Source organism: Pelmatolapia mariae, linkage group LG4 (assembly GCF_036321145.2).
Source record: "Pelmatolapia mariae isolate MD_Pm_ZW linkage group LG4, Pm_UMD_F_2, whole genome shotgun sequence".
Taxonomy (NCBI): domain Eukaryota; kingdom Metazoa; phylum Chordata; class Actinopteri; order Cichliformes; family Cichlidae; genus Pelmatolapia; species Pelmatolapia mariae.
Window position 1 is genome coordinate 11774040 of NC_086230.1, and position 22775 is coordinate 11796814.

The 22775-nt window shown below is 40.1% G+C and overlaps 1 protein-coding gene across 1 annotated transcript; it reads left to right on the plus strand.

Annotated features, from left to right (window-relative positions):
- Positions 1–520: 520 nt before the first annotated feature.
- LOC134626015 (GTPase IMAP family member 7-like) lies at positions 521–5554 on the plus strand. Its single transcript, XM_063471467.1, has 2 exons — positions 521–601; positions 4599–5554. The coding sequence occupies exons 1-2, from the start codon at positions 544–546 to the stop codon at positions 5552–5554; spliced, it is 1014 nt and encodes a 337-aa protein (XP_063327537.1). The 5' UTR covers positions 521–543.
- The last annotated feature ends 17221 nt before the right edge of the window (positions 5555–22775 follow it).

Below are 22775 nucleotides of genomic sequence, written 5' to 3' on the forward strand. Positions count from 1 at the left end.
ATCGCAGTATCATTAAATGTAATAGTTTAATTGTTTCCTCGTTGCATTGCTTCTCAGCCTCACCATAAAATACCAACGAATCAAAGTCTACTTCTCAGTCAAAATGAAAGTAATGATTCTATTTGAAATCATAACTTTATTCCACATTAAGCTGTTATGCAAGAAGTCATCAGATGTTTGATCCCTTGCACAATAAAGGTTTGTCCCATCCAGTGACTCTCTATAAGATGCAGGTAGAGTGCCAAGTTCAGAGGTTTATATAAAACAGGTTGGGTGGAAATAGTCTTGGCTCGAAACAGGTAGAAAAATAACACCTATGTCCTGCAGAGCGACCGATTGTCGCTACTGACCTAATTATTCAGCGTATGTGGACTTGACTTTAACTTGGTGGATGCGGTATTCTCGTAGGGCAGCCAGTATGTGACTTGACTGTAGAGCCCCACCCTCAGTTTAAAACAGAAAGCACCGAGGAAGCTGTGGTGAAAGCTTCACCTAACAGACTTTGAGATTTGAGTTTTGGTGATATCTCTGTCTTAGTCCACCATGAGCACTCCGGCCGCTGACAGCAAAACTGTTTCAGCAGAAAGTGACCAGGAGAAGGGTCAGTATGAAATATGGAAATGCTGCTGAGTTAAAAGTTTTTAGTTTAATGTTTTTATTTATTTTTTTGTATGTTTTTTTGCCCCTGTGGGTGTCGTTGGATGGCGTTTCCTTCTTACTGTCACAGCATGTTCTTAATCACGTGTCTTCCTTTGTTCAACTGATACATGTAGAAAGAAAAAGAGAACAGTGTGAGTCATACTGGTGCTTTAGCTGAGCTGTTGACTATTCCAGTTTATAGGGCTTATTTCAGATGTTTGAAGATTGAAGCCATTCTCTAAAATATAAGCTTCCAATGGGGGGAAAACAAAACCACATACGTTTTATAATGTTTTTTACAGTACTTTCATAAAAAGAAAAAAATCCAAAATGGCAGTGACTATTTTTATCTGCCTTCTTCCTGTAAGTGTGTGTGTGTGTGTTTAACTAACACACAAACACCGAGTTAGCAAACAGTGATTTTGAGAAGTGCACGTTTAGCCTCTAATGTTGATTTAATGTTCATTTAATGTCTGCATCTTGTTTCTCATGTTCCTTATTCCCACTTATCTGCTCTTTAGAGTCTATCTTTAGAATAAAGGCTTCTTTTTACTTTTGTCTGCCTCTGTGTCCTGCTTCTACTGCTTTTAGCTCTTCTCATCTCACTCTACATCACAGCTAAACCATCACTGATTGCAAATCTAACTGTATATTACAAAACCAAGAGACTCTTTAAGCTGTACACCAGCATTATAAATGTGTGATTAAACTTTACAAATACTTTAGGTAGTTACAAAGTTGTGAAGCTTAGATTAGTAGCTTAGTCATTTAATAAGTTACTTAGCTAAGTAATTAAGGTTTGTAGGATCGATAAGTATTAAGAAATGCAATGGGGTTTTGTGTAAGGGAGCCCAGGACCACAGAAAGAGTTGTGGTCAACTTTACATCTACTGAATGTCTTCATAATATTGGACTTTCAGTGATTTCTTCAGACCCTTCATTTCCAAGGGTGGAATGATTGTACATCTTTAATGACCTAAAAACAAACAAAGAGTTAGGTGTACAAGTCTGATTTTCTTTGGGATTTTCTCCAATCCACACAGGGTGAAAAGTGTACATATCTTTGGAATAAAGGCTTCTTTTTACTTTTGTCTGCTTTGCCTGCCTCTGTGTCCTGCTTATATACCTAAATATTTGACCCTGTGTGAAAAGTATACATAGAAACTAAAATATACACAGATACACTCCCAGTGACATTTGGTTAAATGACTCTGAGCAAGTTGCACCTCAATCAAAGACTTTCAGTCGCCAACAACAAGACTGTGCTTAAAACCCGGTAATTTGCCAACAAACCAAATAAATTTAATAACCAGCTCTGAAAAGAAGAGCGGTCAAACATTCAGCTGGAATTATGCCACATGCTTGTTGATGACTACCAAAAGTTTCTGGTTGAGGTGCAACTTGTTAACAAAAGATTAGCAGGCATATACCTATATATACCTACAGTTGTGGTCAAAAGTTTACATACACTTGTAAAGAATATAATATAATGGCTCTACCGAGTGTCCCGTTATTTCTAAAACTCTGATTTTTCATGAAGTTTGGTTCTTTTATGACTTTATTATGGGTTAACAGAAAAAAGTGATCACATTTGCTGGGTCAAAAATATACATACAGCAACATGAATTAGCAATTTTGGTGACTTAGAAAGTTGTCAGTGAACTGAGCTTCATAGCATGGCCTCTTAACTTCTTGTGAGTGATTATGAGTGACTACAGCTGGTGACTTCTCTTAGGCCAGTTAAATAGGGCTCATTGGATACAAACGCCCACAAACGCTACAATGGGAAAGTCAAAGGAGCTCAGCATGGATCTGAAAAAGCGAATTATTGACTTAAACAAATCAGGAAAGTCACTTGGGGCCATTTCAAAGCAGCTGCATGTCCGAAGAGCAACAGTGCAAACAATTGTTTGTAAGTATAAAGTGCATGGCACTGTTTCGTCACTGCCAAGATCAGGAAGAAAACGCAAGCTATCACCTGCTGCTGAGAGAAAATTGGTCAGGAGGGTAAAGAGTCAACCAAGAATCACCAAAAAGCAGATCTGCCAAGAATTAGAAGCTGCTGGAACACAGGTGTCATTGTCTACAGTCAAACGTGTTTTGCATCTCCATGGACTGAGAGGCTGCCGTGCAAGAAGGAAGCCCTTGCTCCAAAAGCGGCACCTTAAGGCTCGACTGAAGCTTGCTGCTGATCACATGGACAAAGATAAGACCTTCTGGAGGAAAGTTCTGTGGTCAGACGAAACAAAAATTGAACTTTTTGGCCACAATGCCCAGCAATATGTTTGGAGGAGAAAAGGTGAGGCCTTTAACCCCAAGAACACCATGCCTACAATCAAGCATGGTGGTGGGAGTATTATGCTGTGGGGCTGTTTTGCTGCCAATGGAACTGGTGCTTTACAGAGAGTAAATGGGATAATGAAGAAGGAGGATTACCTTCACATTCTTCAACATAACCTAAAATCATCAGCACGAAGGTTGGGTCTTGGGCGCAGTTGGGTGTTCCAACAGGACAATGACCCCAAACACACATCAAAAGTGGTAAAGGAATGGCTAAATCAGGTTAGAATAAGGGTTTTAGAATGGCCTTCCCAAAGTCCTGACTTAAACCCCATTGAAAACATGTGGACAATGCTGAAGAAACAAGTCCATGTCAGAAAGCCATCAAATTTAACTGAACTGCACCAATTCTGTCAAGAGGAGTGGTCAAAGATTCAACCAGAAGCTTGCCAGAAGCTTGTGGATGGCTACCAAAAGCGCCTAATTGAAGTGAAAATGGCTAAGGGACATGTAACCAAATATTAGCACTGCTGTATGTATATTTTTGACCCAACAGATGTGATCACTTTTTTCTGTTAACCCATAATAAAGTCATAAAAGAACCAAACTTCATGAATGTTTTTTTGTGACAAAGAAGTATCTGTTCCAATCACTCTATCAGAGAAAAATCAGAGTTTTAGAAATAATGGGACACTCGGTAGAGCCATTATATTATATTCTTTACAAGTGTATGTAAACTTTTGACCACAGCTGTATATATTTGACCCTGTATGTAAACTTTTGACCCTGTGCAGATTTGATAAAATCTAAAAGAAACTTTAAATATCTATGTTCTACAATCATTTCACCTTGGAGAAAGAACAATTAAAAAAAATAGTTAAATGCCCCCAAATTACCATGATATTCATGCCCACGATGAGTGAATATAAACTTCTAATCACAGTGGTAAATAAGAGTTCCCTTTATGCCTTTTATATGAAAGGATAGGGCACGAATGTACAGCTGGTTGTTATATATAACTGAAAATTTTCAAGCTCTCACATTTTGCAACATATCTACCTTCATAGTTTTAGGTCACTTTTTGAGTCTCTTTTCTATTCTCTAAATGAACTTTGACTTTCGCCTTACATGTCTCGGCTTGGCCACCTGGAGCCTGTTGTCTCTTGGATCTCTGCTCAGTAGCGATTCTGTTGCCAAAAAGCTACCAAGTTATGGAAAATAACCAGAATAATATCAGTATAACATGACTGAAATTAGTAGTTAAATTTCGTAATAGCAATTTCTGCAGTAAAAGAATCATTAATGCCTGGATCATTTTGGTTAATCATACAAAATTCTATTTTTTGAAAAGTAAGATAAAAAAAATATATATTTCAACAGGTATATAAAAACAAAACAAACCATAAATGGTAACATGAGACAATATTACTTTACTTTTCTTTTTGCTATATTGATCAACAAATGCTATCCAAAATGCTTTGTATTTGCCACAATGTAAGAACATAATAAAAAAAAGTTCATACTGTTTGTGCCCTGGGATGCAACAGTCTCGGCAAATATATGAAAGCAACGAATTTCTACAAATAAACACGGCTAATATCAGAAGTCAGAATGAAGGGCACAACAACTTTCATGAACTCTGAATAGTGTTTAAAAATGCTTTTCTGTTTGGTTGACAGAGCCGTTGAGGATCATGCTTCTTGGAAAATGTGGTGCAGGCAAGAGCTCGAGTGGGAACACCATCCTCAATAAAATGGTGTTCAGTTCAGAGATGAAGCTGGGCAGCGTCACTGTTCACTGTGAAAAAGAGTCCGGGGAGGTTGGAGATATACCTGTCAATGTGATTGACACACCTGGGCTTTTCAAGAAGGGAAGCAACAAGGAGGACATCATCCGAGAGATTCTTCAACGCCTGAAACTCCAGGAACCAGGACCCCACGTCTTTGCATATGTTGTTCCTTTAGGAAGGCTGACTCAGGAAGACCAAGACACCCACACGCTGATTGAAGCAAAGTTTGGCCCAAGAGTGTGGGACTACACCATCGTGCTGTTCACCCACGGGGATCGCCTGGAAAACAAAACAATAAACAACATCATTACTGAGAGTGACGAGAACCTCCGCAACTTCATACGCAAGTGTAGCGGTGGCTTCCACGTCTTCAACAACAAAACCCCGGAGGACCAGAAGCAGGTCACAACTTTTATGGAGAAGATCGAGACCCTGGTGGCCCTGAATGGAGGTAGCTACTACAAGACAGAGCTGTATCCTGAGAAGGAGAGGAAAATCAGAAAAAGACAGGAAAGCATCCTTGCAGAGAGACATGAAGAAATCAGCAAAAAGGAGGAAAATCTGAGGGAGCATTACAAGGATGAAGAGCTAAAGAAGCAGAAGACAAAGCTGTGGAGACAAGAGGATGAAAGGGCAAGAAAAGATGCAGAGGGGGAGTTGTGCAGCAAGTCTTACCTCATGAAGAGAATTCTGTTGCTGGCTTTATTGTGTCTACTGTTATGTTGGGGTCTTGGGGTAGCAGCTAAATGGCTTTGTGGAATAGGAATCATTTTAATTGTGGTGTCTTTTAAGATATTTCCAATTATTCCAGGAAAAATACCAGGTCTTTCTAAGAAAAAGAAATAGATGAGCTTTTACTGTGTTAGTGATTTATCACTCAAATGTGTGACAGATGATATATCGAATTGATTTAATTAAGAAAAATAATTTTCATACAAATTTGTCTGTCCATAGTTAGAAAATATTGTCATCTGATATCATTTCATTAATCTCATATTTAATCAGATAACAGAACTGTAAAAATGCTAATGAAAACAATATTTAAAGTACTACACAAAAGTCTCGGCCCACCACGTTTTCTTTATATTTTACTAGGGAAAAAAGTAGATCCAAGGAAGTGAGTTTTAAAATGCTAACTAGTTTGAAAGTCAATATTTAGTACGACCACCTTTATTCTTCGACACAGTCTGAACTCGCTTATGCAGCTTTGTTCTCATTTCTTTAAGTAGTCTTCAGGAATAGTTCTGCAGGCTTCTTGAAGAATGTTTAAAGCTGTCTTTGGATGCTGACCGCTTTTTGTTCTGCTCTCTGTGAAGATGATCTCACACTGCTTCGATGATGTTGAGGTCCAGACTCTGGGGAGCTCAGTCCATGACTGATAGTGTTTTATTGTGTTTTTCTATCCGGGTATGCTTTTTCTGGAATAACAATGTGTTTGGGATCATTGTCATGTTATAAAATGAAGCACTGATTGACACATTGACACATGATGGATCAAATCTGATGGTACTTTTCTTTGTTCAAATTTCAAATGATTTAACTCAGGAGTTTCACTTTTGGACCATATGACCAGTTGCCACTGATTTTCCATTTGTCCAGTTCTTGTGTAATTTGGCATACCTCAGTCTTTTTTAGATTTTTTCCTTCTTTAAAAATGACAACTTGATAGCCATCTTTTCCACCGAGACCATTCCTGATGTGGTTTCAGTGAACAGTAGATCTCTCAGGTTGTGTGTCAGGTCTTTGCTTTTTTCTTGTTCCTTAAGGAGATGACTTTCAGATGCTGCTCCTCTGGTGTAGATAGTGGTTTTTTGGGCTTGAAACAACTTATTCTTTCCTCTAATATGAAGATAAACTATCAGCACAAAACATAATTTAAAAAAAAAATGTTTTCAGCTTGCAGCTGAATATATATATATATATATTGCTGGGAGCAGCTGAGCTCCCAGGGAGCAGAGCTGAGCAACGAAAGGAAATTAAGTGAGGAGCCGGCTCTCGCTCAATGGGAGTTGACTCTTCTGATTCACTACAAAGCACTCTCTAAGCACGGTTCTTAGAGGTGATGCTTTTGCGCATGACACATTATCGAACGTTATGTTGTGTGTCATGGATACTGTTGACTCCAAATCTCCCGACCGCTGTGTCGAGCTGAGACAGCAAGACCGAGACAGCGAGACCAAGACAAGACCGAGGGATCCTAGCCCAAGACAAGACCAAGACCAAAGTCCGTCGAGACCAAGACAAGACCAAGACCACGTAAAAAGTGGTCTAGAGACCAAGACCGGTCTTGAGACATCCAACTCTAGTACCGAGCATCCTCTGGTATTAACGTGATAGCGTTCCATACTGTAAAAGTGAAAACGTACAGGCTCTGAACTGTACTCAAAGTATGAAAGTAAAAATAATCTCCTTAAAGCACAATTCAATTAATCATATTTGTACAAAGGTAACTGAACCATGGTATATTATATTAATATAAGAATAAAATACGATTAGTACATGATAATAAAAAATATTCTGATTTAATTCTAATGGATGTACTTTAAATGCAGTGAAAAAGAATTTTAAAAAATAACTATTTTCTGTTGCCTAGATTGTGGGTGAAAGTAAAATGAGTACAGTCAGGGTTTAAAGTGAAACTCAGTAGGTGAGGGATCTTAAAGTCTGTGTAGTGGCTCAGCATAGGTGAAAGAACCACACAATCATTTCTAATCAGCACACTGCACTGCCACAGTTTTTTAATAGTTTTTCTACTATAAAACTTGTAAAAATCAGCTTCTCTTTGTTTTCTTAGAAGAGGCAATGATGCATATAAATAGTTTTTAAGTGTTTTTGTGAATATTTTGTTAATTCCATTTACATATAGGAGAATTTCACCTACTTCACTGAATAGGTGCCACCCTGCCTAGACATCTTGCCCCTCCTTTACTATTACTATTAAATAAATTAATAAATCAACTCCTAAATAACTAAAAGGCAAGATTTATGAAGTTATCATGGGCTAATGTCGACCGGTCACAACAGTTCATTTTACATAAAAAAAAAATTAGACCGGACTAAACACATTATAGTTCAGAGGTTGCTCAGATGAAGAAACTTTCGCTCAGTTTATTTGAAACCTATACATACTCTTCTAATGTTGATGTATCTTGTTACATGGATATGCAGAGAAATATCCATAGGCTACTGTGTAGTCGAGGCACAAACGTAACGTTTAAGCCCCAGTGTAAAACTGACACATACAAGCTTCCAGACGTTTCTTTTCTAAATAAACAGAATAGCTCTTGGCCACTTTACTAGAAAACATAGATTTACCAATTACAGACACTAACCTGTTATACACTCAAATGTCCTTGGTTATTTATTATGCTAACATTAATGTTAGCCTGTTTTAATTAGAGAAAGGTCAATTAACATCAGTGTTATTCCACATTACCTGGATTATATTTATATTCAAAAATATAAAGAGATTAGTTAGCATATGTTTACTCCAGAGGATGATCCACAGTGATGTGCATCCATTGTGTTCTGCAACTGCGCATTGACTGACTTTTCCCAACAGAAGATCGTCCAGCATGCAGCAGCAGATTATTATATAGGGAACTGTGTACTGTCTGTAATTGGTACATCATATTTTCTGCTGTATTTAGAAAAAGGGACGACCACTTTATTTGAATAAATAAATAAACAAAATGCAGGTATACGGAGGAAACTCAAATGTCCCAGTTTTACACTGGGACATGAACACAGCTGAAGTTTGCGGATCTCGGCGAAGCTGGCAGTGTGAAATTTCTCTCAAAATTATACACATTTGTAAATCATACCGTACGTGCATTTGCAACCGTTTTTAGGTTTCTCTCCACATATAAATAGCGACTGTAAATGTCAGTTTAAATCGTCTTACCTGTAAAACTTGCCGTCTTTACCGGAAGTCAATGTACACACCTTAACGACTGGGAGTGTTTATTTTTCCAGTGTAACTGAAAAGTTAAGTTTCATTTTCCTGTTCTGGAACATCATCTGCTATCTAGTCGGCGACAGAGGTAAGTCCCTATTCTGGTGTTTAGCCTCTCTGTTCTTCTTCTTTTTTTTAAAAAGTTATATATAGTGTTTTTATACATGGATAACGGATATATGATTGCTAGAACTTATGCACAGATGTGCTTTCTATTTGCTCTCCTGTGGTTTCTGATGTTATAGACCTTAGTGTTACTGTAATTACAGAATGTAACTTTGTTTATAAATACACACACAAACACACACACACACACACACACACACACACACACACACACACACACACACACACACACACATCTATATAGGGGGCATTTGTGTATATAGTAGATTTGTTGATTTGGATAGTGTTAGCAGTTAAGTCTAAACCGCTAAGCTATATGGATAATATGGATAAAAGTACCGAGACTTCATCTTTGTATTCAGATGTTTTCAGTCTCATTGCCTAGACAGGCAGTTTTTCCTTCCTTCCTGTCACCCACAGAGGAACAACAGAATTACTTACAATTAGATTAAAATGTTAAAAGCTAATAGAAAATGCAAGATTTATCTCATATAAAAAATGCCACATAGTGTGGTGCATATTTTTGAAAAAAAAAAAAACTTTTTGATTTTTCTGTGTTGATAGATTAAAATTACAAAATGGAAGAAGGAAGAACTAGCCTGAAGAAAAGAAAGAGAGTCGCGGATGATAAAGATGACAAGAGTAAGTCATTTTACTGTGAAGATCTATTTATTTAAAATATATTTCTGTGAACGCAGTAGAATTTTTCTGAAGCTGTTGAAGTTGCAGGCTATAATGAGACATGGCAGTTTTGAGGGTACTTCCTATTCTTTATTGTCCTCCTAGTTGTTAAATGCATATATATGATATATATGCCTAAATGAAACTGCCTGTCTTTTGTTCCTTCAGATAAAGACATGCATAATTACATTAAAATTATTTTTACGTGATTGCATGATTTTGGCAGATATAGGTTTAGGAAACTCTCTCCAAGGATCTTAGCATTGCATCCTACCTTCACTGGAGAATATTTTTGGCTTTATCAAAATGTAAAATTTAAGGGGAAAACCCCCCCCAAAAGATTGTTAGATAATGGAGCAAACTGATGTATTTCAAGTTTTCATCCAAAGTGACAATAAGACAGGCAACATTTTCACTTCATTTAGGCAGCATCACCTAATGAAGAACCAACTCCACAGCATGTCTTTTGTCCTGTCTCCCTCCTTCACTCCAACTGGTCGTGACAGAATGGCTGACCCTCTCTGTGCCTGGTTCTGCCCGAGTCTTCTTGTTAAAAAGTTTTTCTTTGCCGCTGTCACCAAAGTGCTTGCTCATAAGGGGTTATCTGATTTTTGGGGTTTTCTCTGTATTATTGCAGGGTCTGTACCTTCCAACAGAATGCATTGAAGTGACTGTTGTTGTGATTTGGTATTATATAAATAAACCTGAATTGAATTATAAATATTTGCATTATCACAACTATTACAATGAAAGTAGGAAATACTCCCACAACTGGCATCTCTCTTTATACAACCTCTACAATTGCAAATTAATAGTACATTGTAAATTGTCCATGAAAATACATTTACAATATTTTTTTAATGGAGAAATTACTTCTTCCTTTTTTTTGGTGTTGCAAAAAACAGACCTCTGGCGTGTAAAATGTGGAGACAAAAGGGGTTGGATGGATGTAGAGAAGTTGAGAAAAGGTAAGTACAGTCTTACCTTTCTTACCAGTCTTACCAGTCTTTCCTTTTCTATTTTTGTACACACAGTGAAATATATAAATCAATAAATCAATAAATAATTTTTCATGAAAATGATTACATTTTTCTTTATAACTATAGGTAAAGATTGTATTGAGTTTGAAGGCTCCTTTTACAGTCCACCTGAGTTTGAGAAGCTTGCAGGAAAAGATTCATGTAGAAAATGGAAGTCATCTATTTACCACAAGAAAGCTCCTCTGCACTTTTGGTTCAAGGTACTTTCTTTTTTTTTTTTTTTGCATTTCTGTGAATCTACAAAAATCTGATTTTACTGAATAAACTGTTGAATTAACTTATCACAGAGAGGTGATCTAACCACTAAAGGATATAGACAAAAAAAAAGAAAACGACAATCATCAGACCTTGAGTCCCAGGAACTCTTAACAGGTTTGTCTGCTCTTTCTTCTATCTGTGCCTCAAAACCAGAGAATGTTTGAGAATATGAACCAAAAGCATGCAAACATTATTATATTATTTTTAATAAGCTCTTTCAAAACTTCAGTAGTTTTGATAAATACCCTACAGAAGTTGAGAAAAAAAGAGTTGCAATTCTCTTTATCTAGGCCTCCAACTTTCCCTCATCCAACGCCTGCAACTTGTCCAAAATGCTGCAGCACGTTTTTTAAGCGGCACCAGAAGACCTGATCATATTACACCTGTCTAAGCCAAGCTTCACTGGCTTCCCGTCAAATACCGTATTGTTTTTGAAATCCTTTTGTACACTTTTAAAATTGTAAATAACTTGGCGCCCAGCTACTTAATCAACCTCCTTGACCTATATACCCCCAAGAGAGCACTTAGATCCTCTAATCAATGGCTCTTAGTGCAACCAATGTCCAGACGGAAGACTAGGGGGCATTGTGCTTTTGCTATTGCTCCACCTAAACTTTGGAATAGCCTGGCGATTGATGTCCGTCCATCGGAATCCATTCAATATTTCAAGTCACGTTTAAAAATCCACCTGTTTAAACTGGCCTTCGAAACAAATTAGATTTTAACTTTTACCCGTATCAAGTTTGTGCCATGCCACTTACCTGTAACTATTCCGTAATGATAACTGTATTGTTTTTGTTCTTCTATTGTTTTCATCCCGCAATACGGCACTTGTGTGAAAATTAAATTGAAACTGAGAAAAAGTTACAAAAATCTCAGTTTACATTGTTATATTTTAAACATTTCTATTTCTTGAAAGAATATTACAAGGAAGTTCATAATGAAGATGTCATGGTCCAGAGTCTGTGACTCCGTGTTTATGTTTATGTTTTAGTTTATTATTATTCTGTGGTTTTGGTTACCTTGGGTGTTTGTACTCTTCTGTTTCATGGTTCATGTTCCTATGTTCTGTGTCCCCCAGTCTGTGTTAAGTTGGTGTGCTATGTCATTACGTGTATGTGTTTCCTGTTTTACTTTGAAGGTCCGTGTCTGATCTCAGTGTGTTCAGATTACTTTTCCCCTGTCTCGTCAGGTCGGATTACTCCCAGCTGTGCCCTCCTTTTGTGTCTCATTCCCTCGTTATCCTTCTGTGTATTTAAACCTCGTGTCTGCCTCTGTTAGTTGCTGGTTCATCTGTGTTGTTCCCCTCGGTCTTCCTGCGTCTCTCCGTCCGGCTCTCTGTGTATTTCCCCGTACCTCCCTGCATCTTCGTTCTGGTTTGTTTTGTTAGTTTTGCCCAGTTTAGGTTTTCCAGTTTCATGTTCACCCGCCACTTCTGTTTGTATCTACTCCTGTTCAATAAATACTCACCTGCACCAGAGCTGCCGCATTTTGGGTCCTATCTTCAACTCCACACGTCCGCCACCCCGGACGTGACAGAAGATGAGGATGGAGAAGAGGATGATGAGGATATGGATGAAGATGATGTATGGGACAATGAGCAGGGCACTAAAAAAAATGAAGATAAAGAAGCTACACAGATTTATATCTCTTCTTCTGAAGAAGAGAGTGAGGAAGATCATGTTAAAGATATAGATGACGATGGAGAAGAGGAAGATGAGGATATGGATGCAGTTGATGTCGGTAACGATGAGCCTAGCACTGAGGAAGATGAGGATGAAGAAGATGATAATGATAAAGATGAGACTGTGGCTGCTGTTCCCTCTAACCATACTGGCAGCAATGGTATCAAAGGTGACATTTCCAATATATTTCCTATTGGTATGTTTGGATAACAAAGACCTTGTTTGTGTATGAAAATAACTCTTCCTCTTTTTTCAGACAGTGTAACACCTATGATGAAAGAAGTAAAGGGTATTGTTAACATCCCTCCTGAGGCAAGACAGATTATTTTATTTAAATGATTCACTGTGCTTTACATTGCTGGAAGTTTTGAATATGTCACTGACCTGAGATTACTCTACACCAGCACCGTCATTAAGCTAGAAATGTGGCAAATACTATGGTTCAGCATGACATACAAAACTACAAAATTACAAATGTATGCTTTACCCCATCCAGTCCAATTATTCATAATAAATACTAAAATATTCTTCATTGTTTTTAAAACAGAAGACTACACATCATCCTGACATGCCAAGACCTCAAGTCATTGGAAATAACAGAGATGTGGCACAAAACACAGCAATCAAACAGCTGAATGTTAAGAAAGAACCTGAAGAGAAACTGAGTGAGTTGTTCAAACACTAAAAGCACTTGATTTACATGTTTACATTTACAAATGTTTTAGCACGTGTGCACACAGATAACTACTATAGTAGTTTTGTTTGCAGTTTGAATAAGTATTATTTACTTTCCAAAAGACACTAAACAGCCATTTTATTTGGTACACCTGTCCCATCCATCCATCCATCCATCCATCTTCTTCCACTTATCCGGGGCCGGGTCACGGGGGCAGCAGCCCAAGCAGAGAAGCCCAGACCTTCCTCTCCCCTGTCACCTCCTCCAGCTTGTCTGGGAGAACACCGAGGCTTTCCCAGGCCAGCCAAGAGATATAATCTCTCCAATGTGTCCTGGGTCTGCCCTGGGGCCTCCTCCTGGTGGAACATGGCCAGAACACCTCACCCGTCTAGGAGGCATCTTTGTCAGACGCATGAACCACCTCAGCTGGCTCCTTTCGATGTGAAGGAGCAGCTGCTCTACTCTTAGACCCTCTTTCGTAGCCTTCTGCTACTTGGATGTGCCTAGAAATTCTGTCCATAAAAATTACAAACAGAATCAGTGACATCACCCACAGGAACGAGTCCAACTTATTACCGGCTATGCGGACAAACCTCTTGCAACGGTTGTATCAGGATTGAATGGTACCCCCCACAGGTTACACAGAGGGATATGGTCGAATGCCTTCTCCAAGTCCACAAAACACATGTAGACTGGTTGGGCAAACTCCCATGCACCCTCAAGTATCCTTGAGAGGATAAAGAGCGGATCCAGTGTTCCACAACCAGAACAAAAATAGCATTGTTCCTCCTGTATCCAAGGTTAGACTAAAGGACAGACTCTCCTTTCCAGCACCATGGCAGAGAGCTTCCCAGGGAGGCTGAGGACTGTGATTCCCCTATAGTTGGAGCACACCTTCCAGTTCCCTTTCTTAAAGATGGGAACCACCACCCCGGTCTGCCAATCCAGGGGTACTGCCCCTGATCTTCACGCAAAATTGTAGAGCCGTGTCATCTACAACATCCAGAGCCTTCAATAACGCGTGGCAGACCTCGACCATCCTAGGGGCTCTGCCACCAAGGAGCTTTTTAACTTCCTCAGTGACCTCGCCCCCGGACATTGGCGACTTCGAGGAGGTCCTCGAAGTATTCCTTCCTCCGCCCGACAATTTTCACAGTCGAAGTCAGCAGTGCTCCACCTGCACTATACACAGTGCGGGTAGAGCACCGCTTTCCCCCCCTGAGTCACCTGACGGTTTGCCAGAATCTGTTCGAGGCAGTCTGAAAGTCTTTTTCCATGGCCTCTCCGAACTCCTCCCAGACCCGAGTTTTTGCTTCAGCTACTGCCTGCACCACATTCCGCTTGGCCTGTCAGTACCTGTCAGCTGCCTCCGAAGCCACCAAGGCTAACCAAGCCCGATTGGACTCCTTCTTAAGCTTGGTGGCTCCCTTCACCTCTGTTGTCCACCGTTTGGTTCGGGGGTTATCACCACAACAGGCACCAACCACATGGCGGCCACAACTGACTGCAGCAGCTTTGGCTGTGGAGATGCTGAACATGGTCCATTCAGACTCAATGTCCCCAGTCTCCCTTGGAATGCTGTTGAAGCTCTGCCGGAGATGTGCGTTGAAGATCTCGCGGACCTGGGCCTCTGCTAGACGTTCCCAGCACACCCTCACTATATGTTTAGGTGTGCCAGGTCTGTCCAGCATCCTCCACCTGATCCAACTCACCACCAGGTGGTAATCAGTTGACAGCTCAGCCCCTCTCCCCCCCGAGTGTCCAGAACATATGGCCTTAGGTCTGGTGATACGATTACAAAATCGATCATCGACCTGCGGCTTAGAGCATCCTGGTGCCACACTTATGGACACTCTTATATGTTTGAACATGGTGTTCATTATGGCCAAACTGTGGTTTGCACAGGAGTCCAACAACAAAACACTGCTCGGGTTCAGATCCAGGAGGCCGTTCCTCCCAGTCACGCCCGTCCAGGTCTCTCTGTCGTTGCCCACGTGAGCATTGAAGTCTCCCAGTAGGACAACAGCTGTTCAGCTGCTCATTAATGAAAAAATCTAATCAGCCAATCACATGACAGCAACTCAATGAAGACATGGATAAGATGATCTGCTGAAGATCAGACTGAACATCAACATCAAACTAATTCTAATAATCCCAAAGTGCACATGCTCATATTTTAATTACTTTTCTTTTTTTCAGAGAAGACAACAAAAAGCACAATTCCAATACCTGGGAAACTTGCCCTGAAGATTAAAGAAGCTTATGGTATCATTAATAGCCTTCCTGAGGTAAGATGGAGGAAGTTTCTTCAAAATATTTTACAGCACGTTACAGTGCTGGTAGTTTCCACCCTCATGAAAATACAGCTGATTCAAAATTACTTTTATCTTTTAATCCAGCCTTGTCTTTTTTTTTTTCTTTTTTTTTTGCCTGTCCCATTTGGTTCTTCTGCCATCAGAATTATTGTCTAAAGACAAAGAATGCCCAACAGATTTACTTTACCAAATGGACCATCCCAGCCTCGCCGTATTGGTCTATTTGATTCACCTTTGCTTTAATTGTTTATTTTATTTTATTTTCACTTGCTAAACACGGGACAGACTTGACTGGGGAAAAGAAAGGGGAGAAAGAAAGAGGGAAAGAAAAACAGCGGGGAAGAGGAACGGAGATAAAGGGCAAAAAACAAAAACCAACAAAATAATCAGACAAAAAATACATATATCAATCACCTGGATCACCTGTTGAGAAAGAAAAAAGAGAAAATAAGCAACAAAAAAAAAGAGCAATATAATAAACAATATCATCGCGATGATCTATGTGAATATAACAGTAAATACTAAATATTGAATATTATTGTGCAGCACGTAAGATCGACAGCGCACAGTGTGCTTTGGGGTAGGAGCCAAAAAGGGTGCAGTTTGTGTGTGTGAGCACTCGTGTGTACACCTGTGAGCATGAGCACGCTTGTATGTAACAGGTTCCTTCATGTAATGATCTGCTAGAGGGTGTGGGGGGGCCACAGCCCCGTCCTCCAGGGCATGAAGCAGGTATGGAGGAGATAAAGGCTCCAGACATCCAGAGGCCCTCAGAGCACAAGAGACCAAGGAAGATCAACGGAAGGGCAACCGTGCCACTATCCCAGAAAGAGCTGAGGAGAGCCCCAGATGAGGGGTCTCTCAGCAGCCGCGGGGCAGAAGCCAGGGGGGGTTGCAGTGACGTGCCCGTGAGCTCCGCCGGCAGCCAGCTGTGCCAGAGCGACCGAGCCCAGGCCGAGGGCACCCCACCCCCGAAGGGGCCCGAGCGAGCCCCAGGCTCCAGGCCCCGACAAGCAGCGACCAGGAGTGAGCCGGTGTGTACCTGGATGCCCATCCCCGGACACAAAGAACCACCAATGCACCGATGTCTGAGGGCATCTGCCACTAGCCTGAGATGTCCCTAGAGAGGTGGCGTCTGATACCCAACCTGACATATAGACACAAACAAACAGGCACACACAGATACAAACATCCATTCCCACACTCATGCTCTCATATGCAATTACTCAGCACTCACCCAACGTGGAGACAGACATAGAGAGACACTGTACACACAATCACACTCCCCAAGCGTACTCTATACCCCAGGTCTAGGTACCCTTGCCCCTGGAGGGGGAAACTGCACCCAGACCCAGGTAGTGTTACCCTTTTCCCTGCGGTGGAGAGAAGCAGGAATAGTTCTCCAGGCTTTTTGAAGGACATCTAAAGCTCTTCTTTGGATTTTGGCTGCCTTTTGTTCTGTTCTCTGACAAGATGATCCCACACTGCTTCACTAATGTTGAGGTCAAAGCTGTGGGGCAGCCGATCCATGACTGACAGTGTTCCATTGTGTGTTAAAGATATTTCTAATTTATTTCCAACCAATGCCTCACACTTGAACATGTGTTTCAAATGGATCTTGTTTAAAATTGCTTTCAAAATAAAACTGTCCAACTTGAGGTGAATGTTTTTATGGTTTGGTGCTATATAAATAGAAATTGATTAAATTGAATTTTGCTCAAAATTATTTTCATAATAAAACTGCATATTATTTTCCTGATCTACTTTTACTCCATCCAAACTTACCATTTAAAAGAAATTATAAATAAGGGTACTAATATATAATTGACTATCTTTGCACCAGAAGACTAGACATCATCCTGACACGACAACATCTGAAGTCACTGGAAATAACAGAGATGTGGCAACAAACACAGCAATCAAACAGTTGAATGTTAAGAAAGAACCCCAAGAGGAACTGAGTGAGTTGTTCAAACACTAAAAGCACTTGAATGTTGAAATTCTATTTTGTGCATTTTTTGTAGAAGTAGTAGAAATCCAGTTTCAATCTATTTTCTTTTCTCTCTTTCTATTGTCTGCTGTTCCTTCTATCATACCTCAAAACCAGAGAACTTTTGAAAATATTAATCAAAAGCATGCAAACATTGTAGTATTATTTTTAATCAGTTGTTTTAAAAATATACCAAGGAAGTTCAGAAAAAGGAGTATGCATTAGCTCAGAACTAGTTATGAAAATCTCAGTGTACATGGTAATATTTTAAACATTTATATCTCTTTTGTATAAGAACACAAGGAAGATCGTGTTAAAGATCAAGATGAAGATGAAGAACAAGAAGATGAGCATATGGATGAAGATGTTGTTGGTGATGATGAGCCTATCACTGAGGATGATGAGCCTATCACTGAGGATGATGAGCCTATCACTGAGGATGATGAGCCTATCACTGAGGATGATGAGGATGAAGAAAGTGATAATGATGAGGATGAGACTGTGCCTGCTGTTGCCTCTAACCATACTGGCAGAAGTGGTATCAAAGGTGACATTTCCAGTATATTTCCTATTGGTATGTTTGGATAACAAAGACCTTGTTTGTGTATGAAAATAACTCTTCCTCTTTTTTCAGACAGAGTAACAAGTGCAATTCCAACACCTGGAAAATATGCATTACAGATGAAAGAGGTAAAGGGTATTGTTAACATCCCTTCTGAGGCAAGATAAATTATTTTATTTTAATGTTTTACTGTACTTTACATTGCTGGACGTTTTGAATATGTCACTGATCTGAGATTACTCTACACCAGCACCATCATCAAGCTAGAAATGTGGCAAATACTATGGTTCAGCATGACATACAAAACAAATTACAAATGTACGCTTTTACCCAATACAGTCCAGTTATTCACAAAAAATACTAAAATATTCTTCATTGTTTTTAAAACAGAAGACTACACATCATCCTGACATGCCAAGATCTGAAATCAGTGGAAATAACAGAGATGTGGCAAAAAACACAGCAATCAAACAGCTGAATGTTAAGAAAGAACCTGAAGAGAAACTGAGTGAGTTGTTCAAACACTAAAAGCACTTGAATGCTGTGTTGAACTTCTATTTTGTGTATTTTTTGTAGAAGTAGAAGAAAAACAGTTTCAGTCTATTTTCTACCGAGTTTCAGGGTCGTCCTTTGAACCTCTGATTATGTGAGATGACTGTGGGTGTACCTTTAATTTGGCTCAATTCTGAAATTATAATTGAAGTTCTCCAAACAATGAGTGAAATCCTTCACAACAGTGGTTTGATTGTGCAAAAATGAAGAGCTTTTCTTACTTTATGTCAGCATTTACAAATGTTTTAGCACATACGTGCACACAGCTAAGTACTATAGTAGTTTTGTTTGCAGTTTGAATAAATATTATTTCCCCATGTCTTTGTATTCAAAATAGACCAGGTGTGTTCTGTAATGAATAGTTGTACTTTCTAAAAGACACTAACCAGTCATTTGATTTGGTACAACTGTCCAACTGCTCATTAATGCAAAAAATCCAATCAGCCAATCACATGATAGCAACTCAATGAAGACATGGAGACATGGTAAAGATTATCTGGTGAACATCAGTAATTCTAATAATCCCAAAGTGAACATGCTCATATTTTAATCACTTTTCTTTTTTCAGAGAAAACAACAAAAAGCACAATTTCAATACCTTGGAAACCTGCACTAAAGATCAAAGAAGTTAAGGATATCGTTAAAAGCCTTCCTGAGGTAAGATGGAGGATTTTTCTTCAACATATTTTACAGCACAGTGCTGGTAGTTTCTACCCTCATGAAAATACAACTGATTTAAGATTATTGTCATCTTTTAATCCGGCATTGTCATCAAGTTGAAACTGTAATTTTAATATGGCAAATATGGTTCCTCATGAACCCCCAGCAGTGGAATGTTTACCTTTACAATGTTAAAAATATTACTGGTCTGCTGCTCTTCTTTGGATGTTGGCTGCCTTTTGTTCTGTTCTCTGAAAAGATTATCCCACACTGCTTCACTAATGTTGAGATCTGAGCTGTGGGACATGAGTGATAGTCCCAAAAGGTTGATTCTGTTCATCTGGACGTAGCGTTTTCAGTGGAAGAAATGTTTCATCACTCATTCAAATGACTTCTTCAGTCTCAGTTGACTGCAGGTTTCCCCAATCTTATAAACAGTACAATTTGCACAATAACTGAAACCAGCCCACTGAATGAACAATGGGCTGTGAGGTCAGTTCTTTGGTCATTAATTAGCAAATTGTCAAGATCATTGATCAACAACCACTGATCGAAGACCACTGATCAAAGGCTACAAGTACCATTCACAGAGAGTTTGGAAATGACTGCAGTCATAACATTGTAAGATTGCGAAAGATGTACCCTTACCCTCAAATCAGAGATGGTCTTTCCCTTTTCACGTGAATGGATTCCTTCACTACCCACTCAAACCAGCATTCCTCCTTGTCCAGGATGTCTACATCCTCCTCATTGAAAGAATGTCCTCTGGCCTGTAGGTGTGAAGAGACTACGGATTCCTGGCCTGACAAGGTGGCTCTTTTGTGTTGTACCATCTGCTTTGCCAGAGGTTGTTTTGTTTCCCCGATGTATAAATCATGGAAATTCTCCTGGCACTTCACAGCATACACTACATTACTCTGTTTGTGTCAGGGGACCCGATCCTTGGGGTGAACCAATTTTTGGCGCAGCATGTTTTGGTGTTTATAAGCCACGGAGACGCAGTGTTTGGAAAAAGGGGGTAATAGATTGTCTGAAGCAGTTAGGAGAAGACAATGCTATTGACCAGACCTCATACCACAGGCTATACCCAGGGGAATCTACACCAAGTCTGTATGGTTTACCAAAGATACATAAACAGGGTGCACCTTTAAGATCAATTGTCTGTATGATCAACACGGTCACCTATAACATCTCTAAGTTTCTGGCTTCGATCCTTAACCCGCTGGTAGGTAGCTCTGAACACCACATCCAGAACACCTTGGATTTTGTTGAGAAGGTGAGAGATGTCATTATGGAGGCAGATGAAACCATGGTCTCGTACGATGTTACATCACTGAAGGGTTGGAGGTAGTTCGTAAGAGATTACAGGATGACCCTCAGCAACAGGACCACTCTCAGCACCGACCAAGTGTGTTTGCTTTTGGAACTGTGTCTTAATTTCATACACAGGGGTCAGTAGTACAGGCAGAAACATGGGTGTGCCATGGGTTCCCCAGTTTTGCCCATTGTGGCCAATTTGCATATGGAAGAAGTGGAAAAGAGGGCTTTGCTATCCTACACTGGAACACCACCAAGTCATTGATTCAGGTATGTGGATGACTACTGGGTGAAAATCAAATCTTCACGGACCAGAACCGCAATTCACGGATCACATTAACTTGGTGGACCAACACATCAAAATCACCAGGGAGGATATGAAAATTGGAAGGTTAGCTTTCTTAAACTGTGAGATTTCTATCAGTAATGGGGGACATTTGAAAGCTGATGTGTGCTGGAAACCTACACATACGGATCAGTATTTAAGGTTTGACTCTCACCATCCACTGGAGCATAAACTGGGTGTCATCAGGACAATACAACATAGAGCGAAAACCATCCCCACAGACACAGCGGCCAGGGAAGCAGAAGAACATTATGTCAAGAAGGCGCTGAGTAAATGTGGACATTTGTCAAAGCTGGGAAGGCGCCTGAAGAAAGCCGATTCAGGAGAGAAGGACAACCGCTGACTAAGTGAAAACCCGTAGTGATCCTGTATGTGTCAGGAGTATCGGAAAAGTTGAGACACTTTTTTTTCCAATCACTGCGTCTCCCTGGCTTTTAAACCCCAAAACACACTGCGCCAAAAATTGGTCCACCCCAAGGATCTGGTCCTCCCTGACACAAACAGAGTAATGTAGTGTACGCTTTGAAGTGCCAGGAGGATTGCCATGATTTATACATGGGGGAAACCAAACAACCTCTGGTGAAGTGGATGGCACAACACAGAAGAGCTACCTTGTCATGCCAGGACTCCGCAGTCTATTCACACCTACAGGCCAGAGGACACTCTTTCAATGATGAGGATGTAGACATCCTGAACAGGGGGGAACACTGGTTTGAGTAGGGAGTCAAGGAGGCCATTTACATGAAAGGGAAAGACCATCTCTGAATCAAGGAGGGGGATCTAAGGGTACATCTTTCGCCATCTTACTATGGCGAAAGATGTTTGTATCCATTCCCCGACTCTCTGCAAATGGTACTCATGGCCATTGATCAGTGGTCTTCGATCAGTGGTCATTGATCAATGATCAGTGGGCTTTGAACAGTGGTTGTTGATTAATTTCATGGCAATTTGCATATTAATGATCAAGGAACTGACCTCCCAGCTCATTGTTCCTTCAGTGGGCTGGTTTCAGTCATTACACAAATGTACTTTATAAGATTGGGGAAACCTGCAGTCAGCTAAGACTGAAGAAGTCACTTGGATGAGTGACGAAATGTTTCTCCCACTGAAAACGCTACATCCAGATGAACACAATCAACCTTTTGGGATTTACTGATTGACTGCTTGAGCATGCATCAAGACATGCATCAAGCATGCATCAAGACATGCATCAAGCATGCATCAAGACATGAGTGACAGTGTCCTGAGCCAGGACACGTCATGCAGAGATATGTTCCATTGTGTGTTCAGAAGCTTTCCAGATGTAGAAGCTAAGTCAGTTGTTTGCCATTATTATTTGGAAACTAAGCAAAGCCTTGCTATCTGGACGGCATCATATTCTGTTCCATATAATATTTTTTAAATCAGAAATGTGTCATGGTCCTGAGTCTGAGGACTCAGTGTTTTGTGTTTCCTTATGCTTTTGTTCATTCCGAGTATGTATTCTGTTGTGAATTGCCACTTGTTAGGTTTCTGTTCTTTGCCTGCCTGCCCCCACTTCTGTGTTCCCTCCGTCTGTCTATGGTGTCACGGTCCTGGGTCGGTTCGACCCAGCATTTTGAGTTTCTTATGTTTTAGTTTATTTTCTGCATTATGGATTGTTCTTTATCCTCTGGTGCTTTGATTGTAATTGTGTTCTGTTCCTTTGCCGATCATGATGAGTATTCTGGTTTGGGGTTTTGTTAGCTTGCCCTCATGTTTAGTTTAGGTGGCCTGTGTTTGGTCTTCTCTGTCTGTCCGTGATGTTATTGTGCTTGCTTATGAGTCTGCGTCTGTGTCTCTGTCTGTCGTGTGCTTCCTGTTTTATTCTGAAGGTCCCCGTCTCATGTGAGTGTGTTCAGTTTACGTTTCCCCTGTCCCGTCAG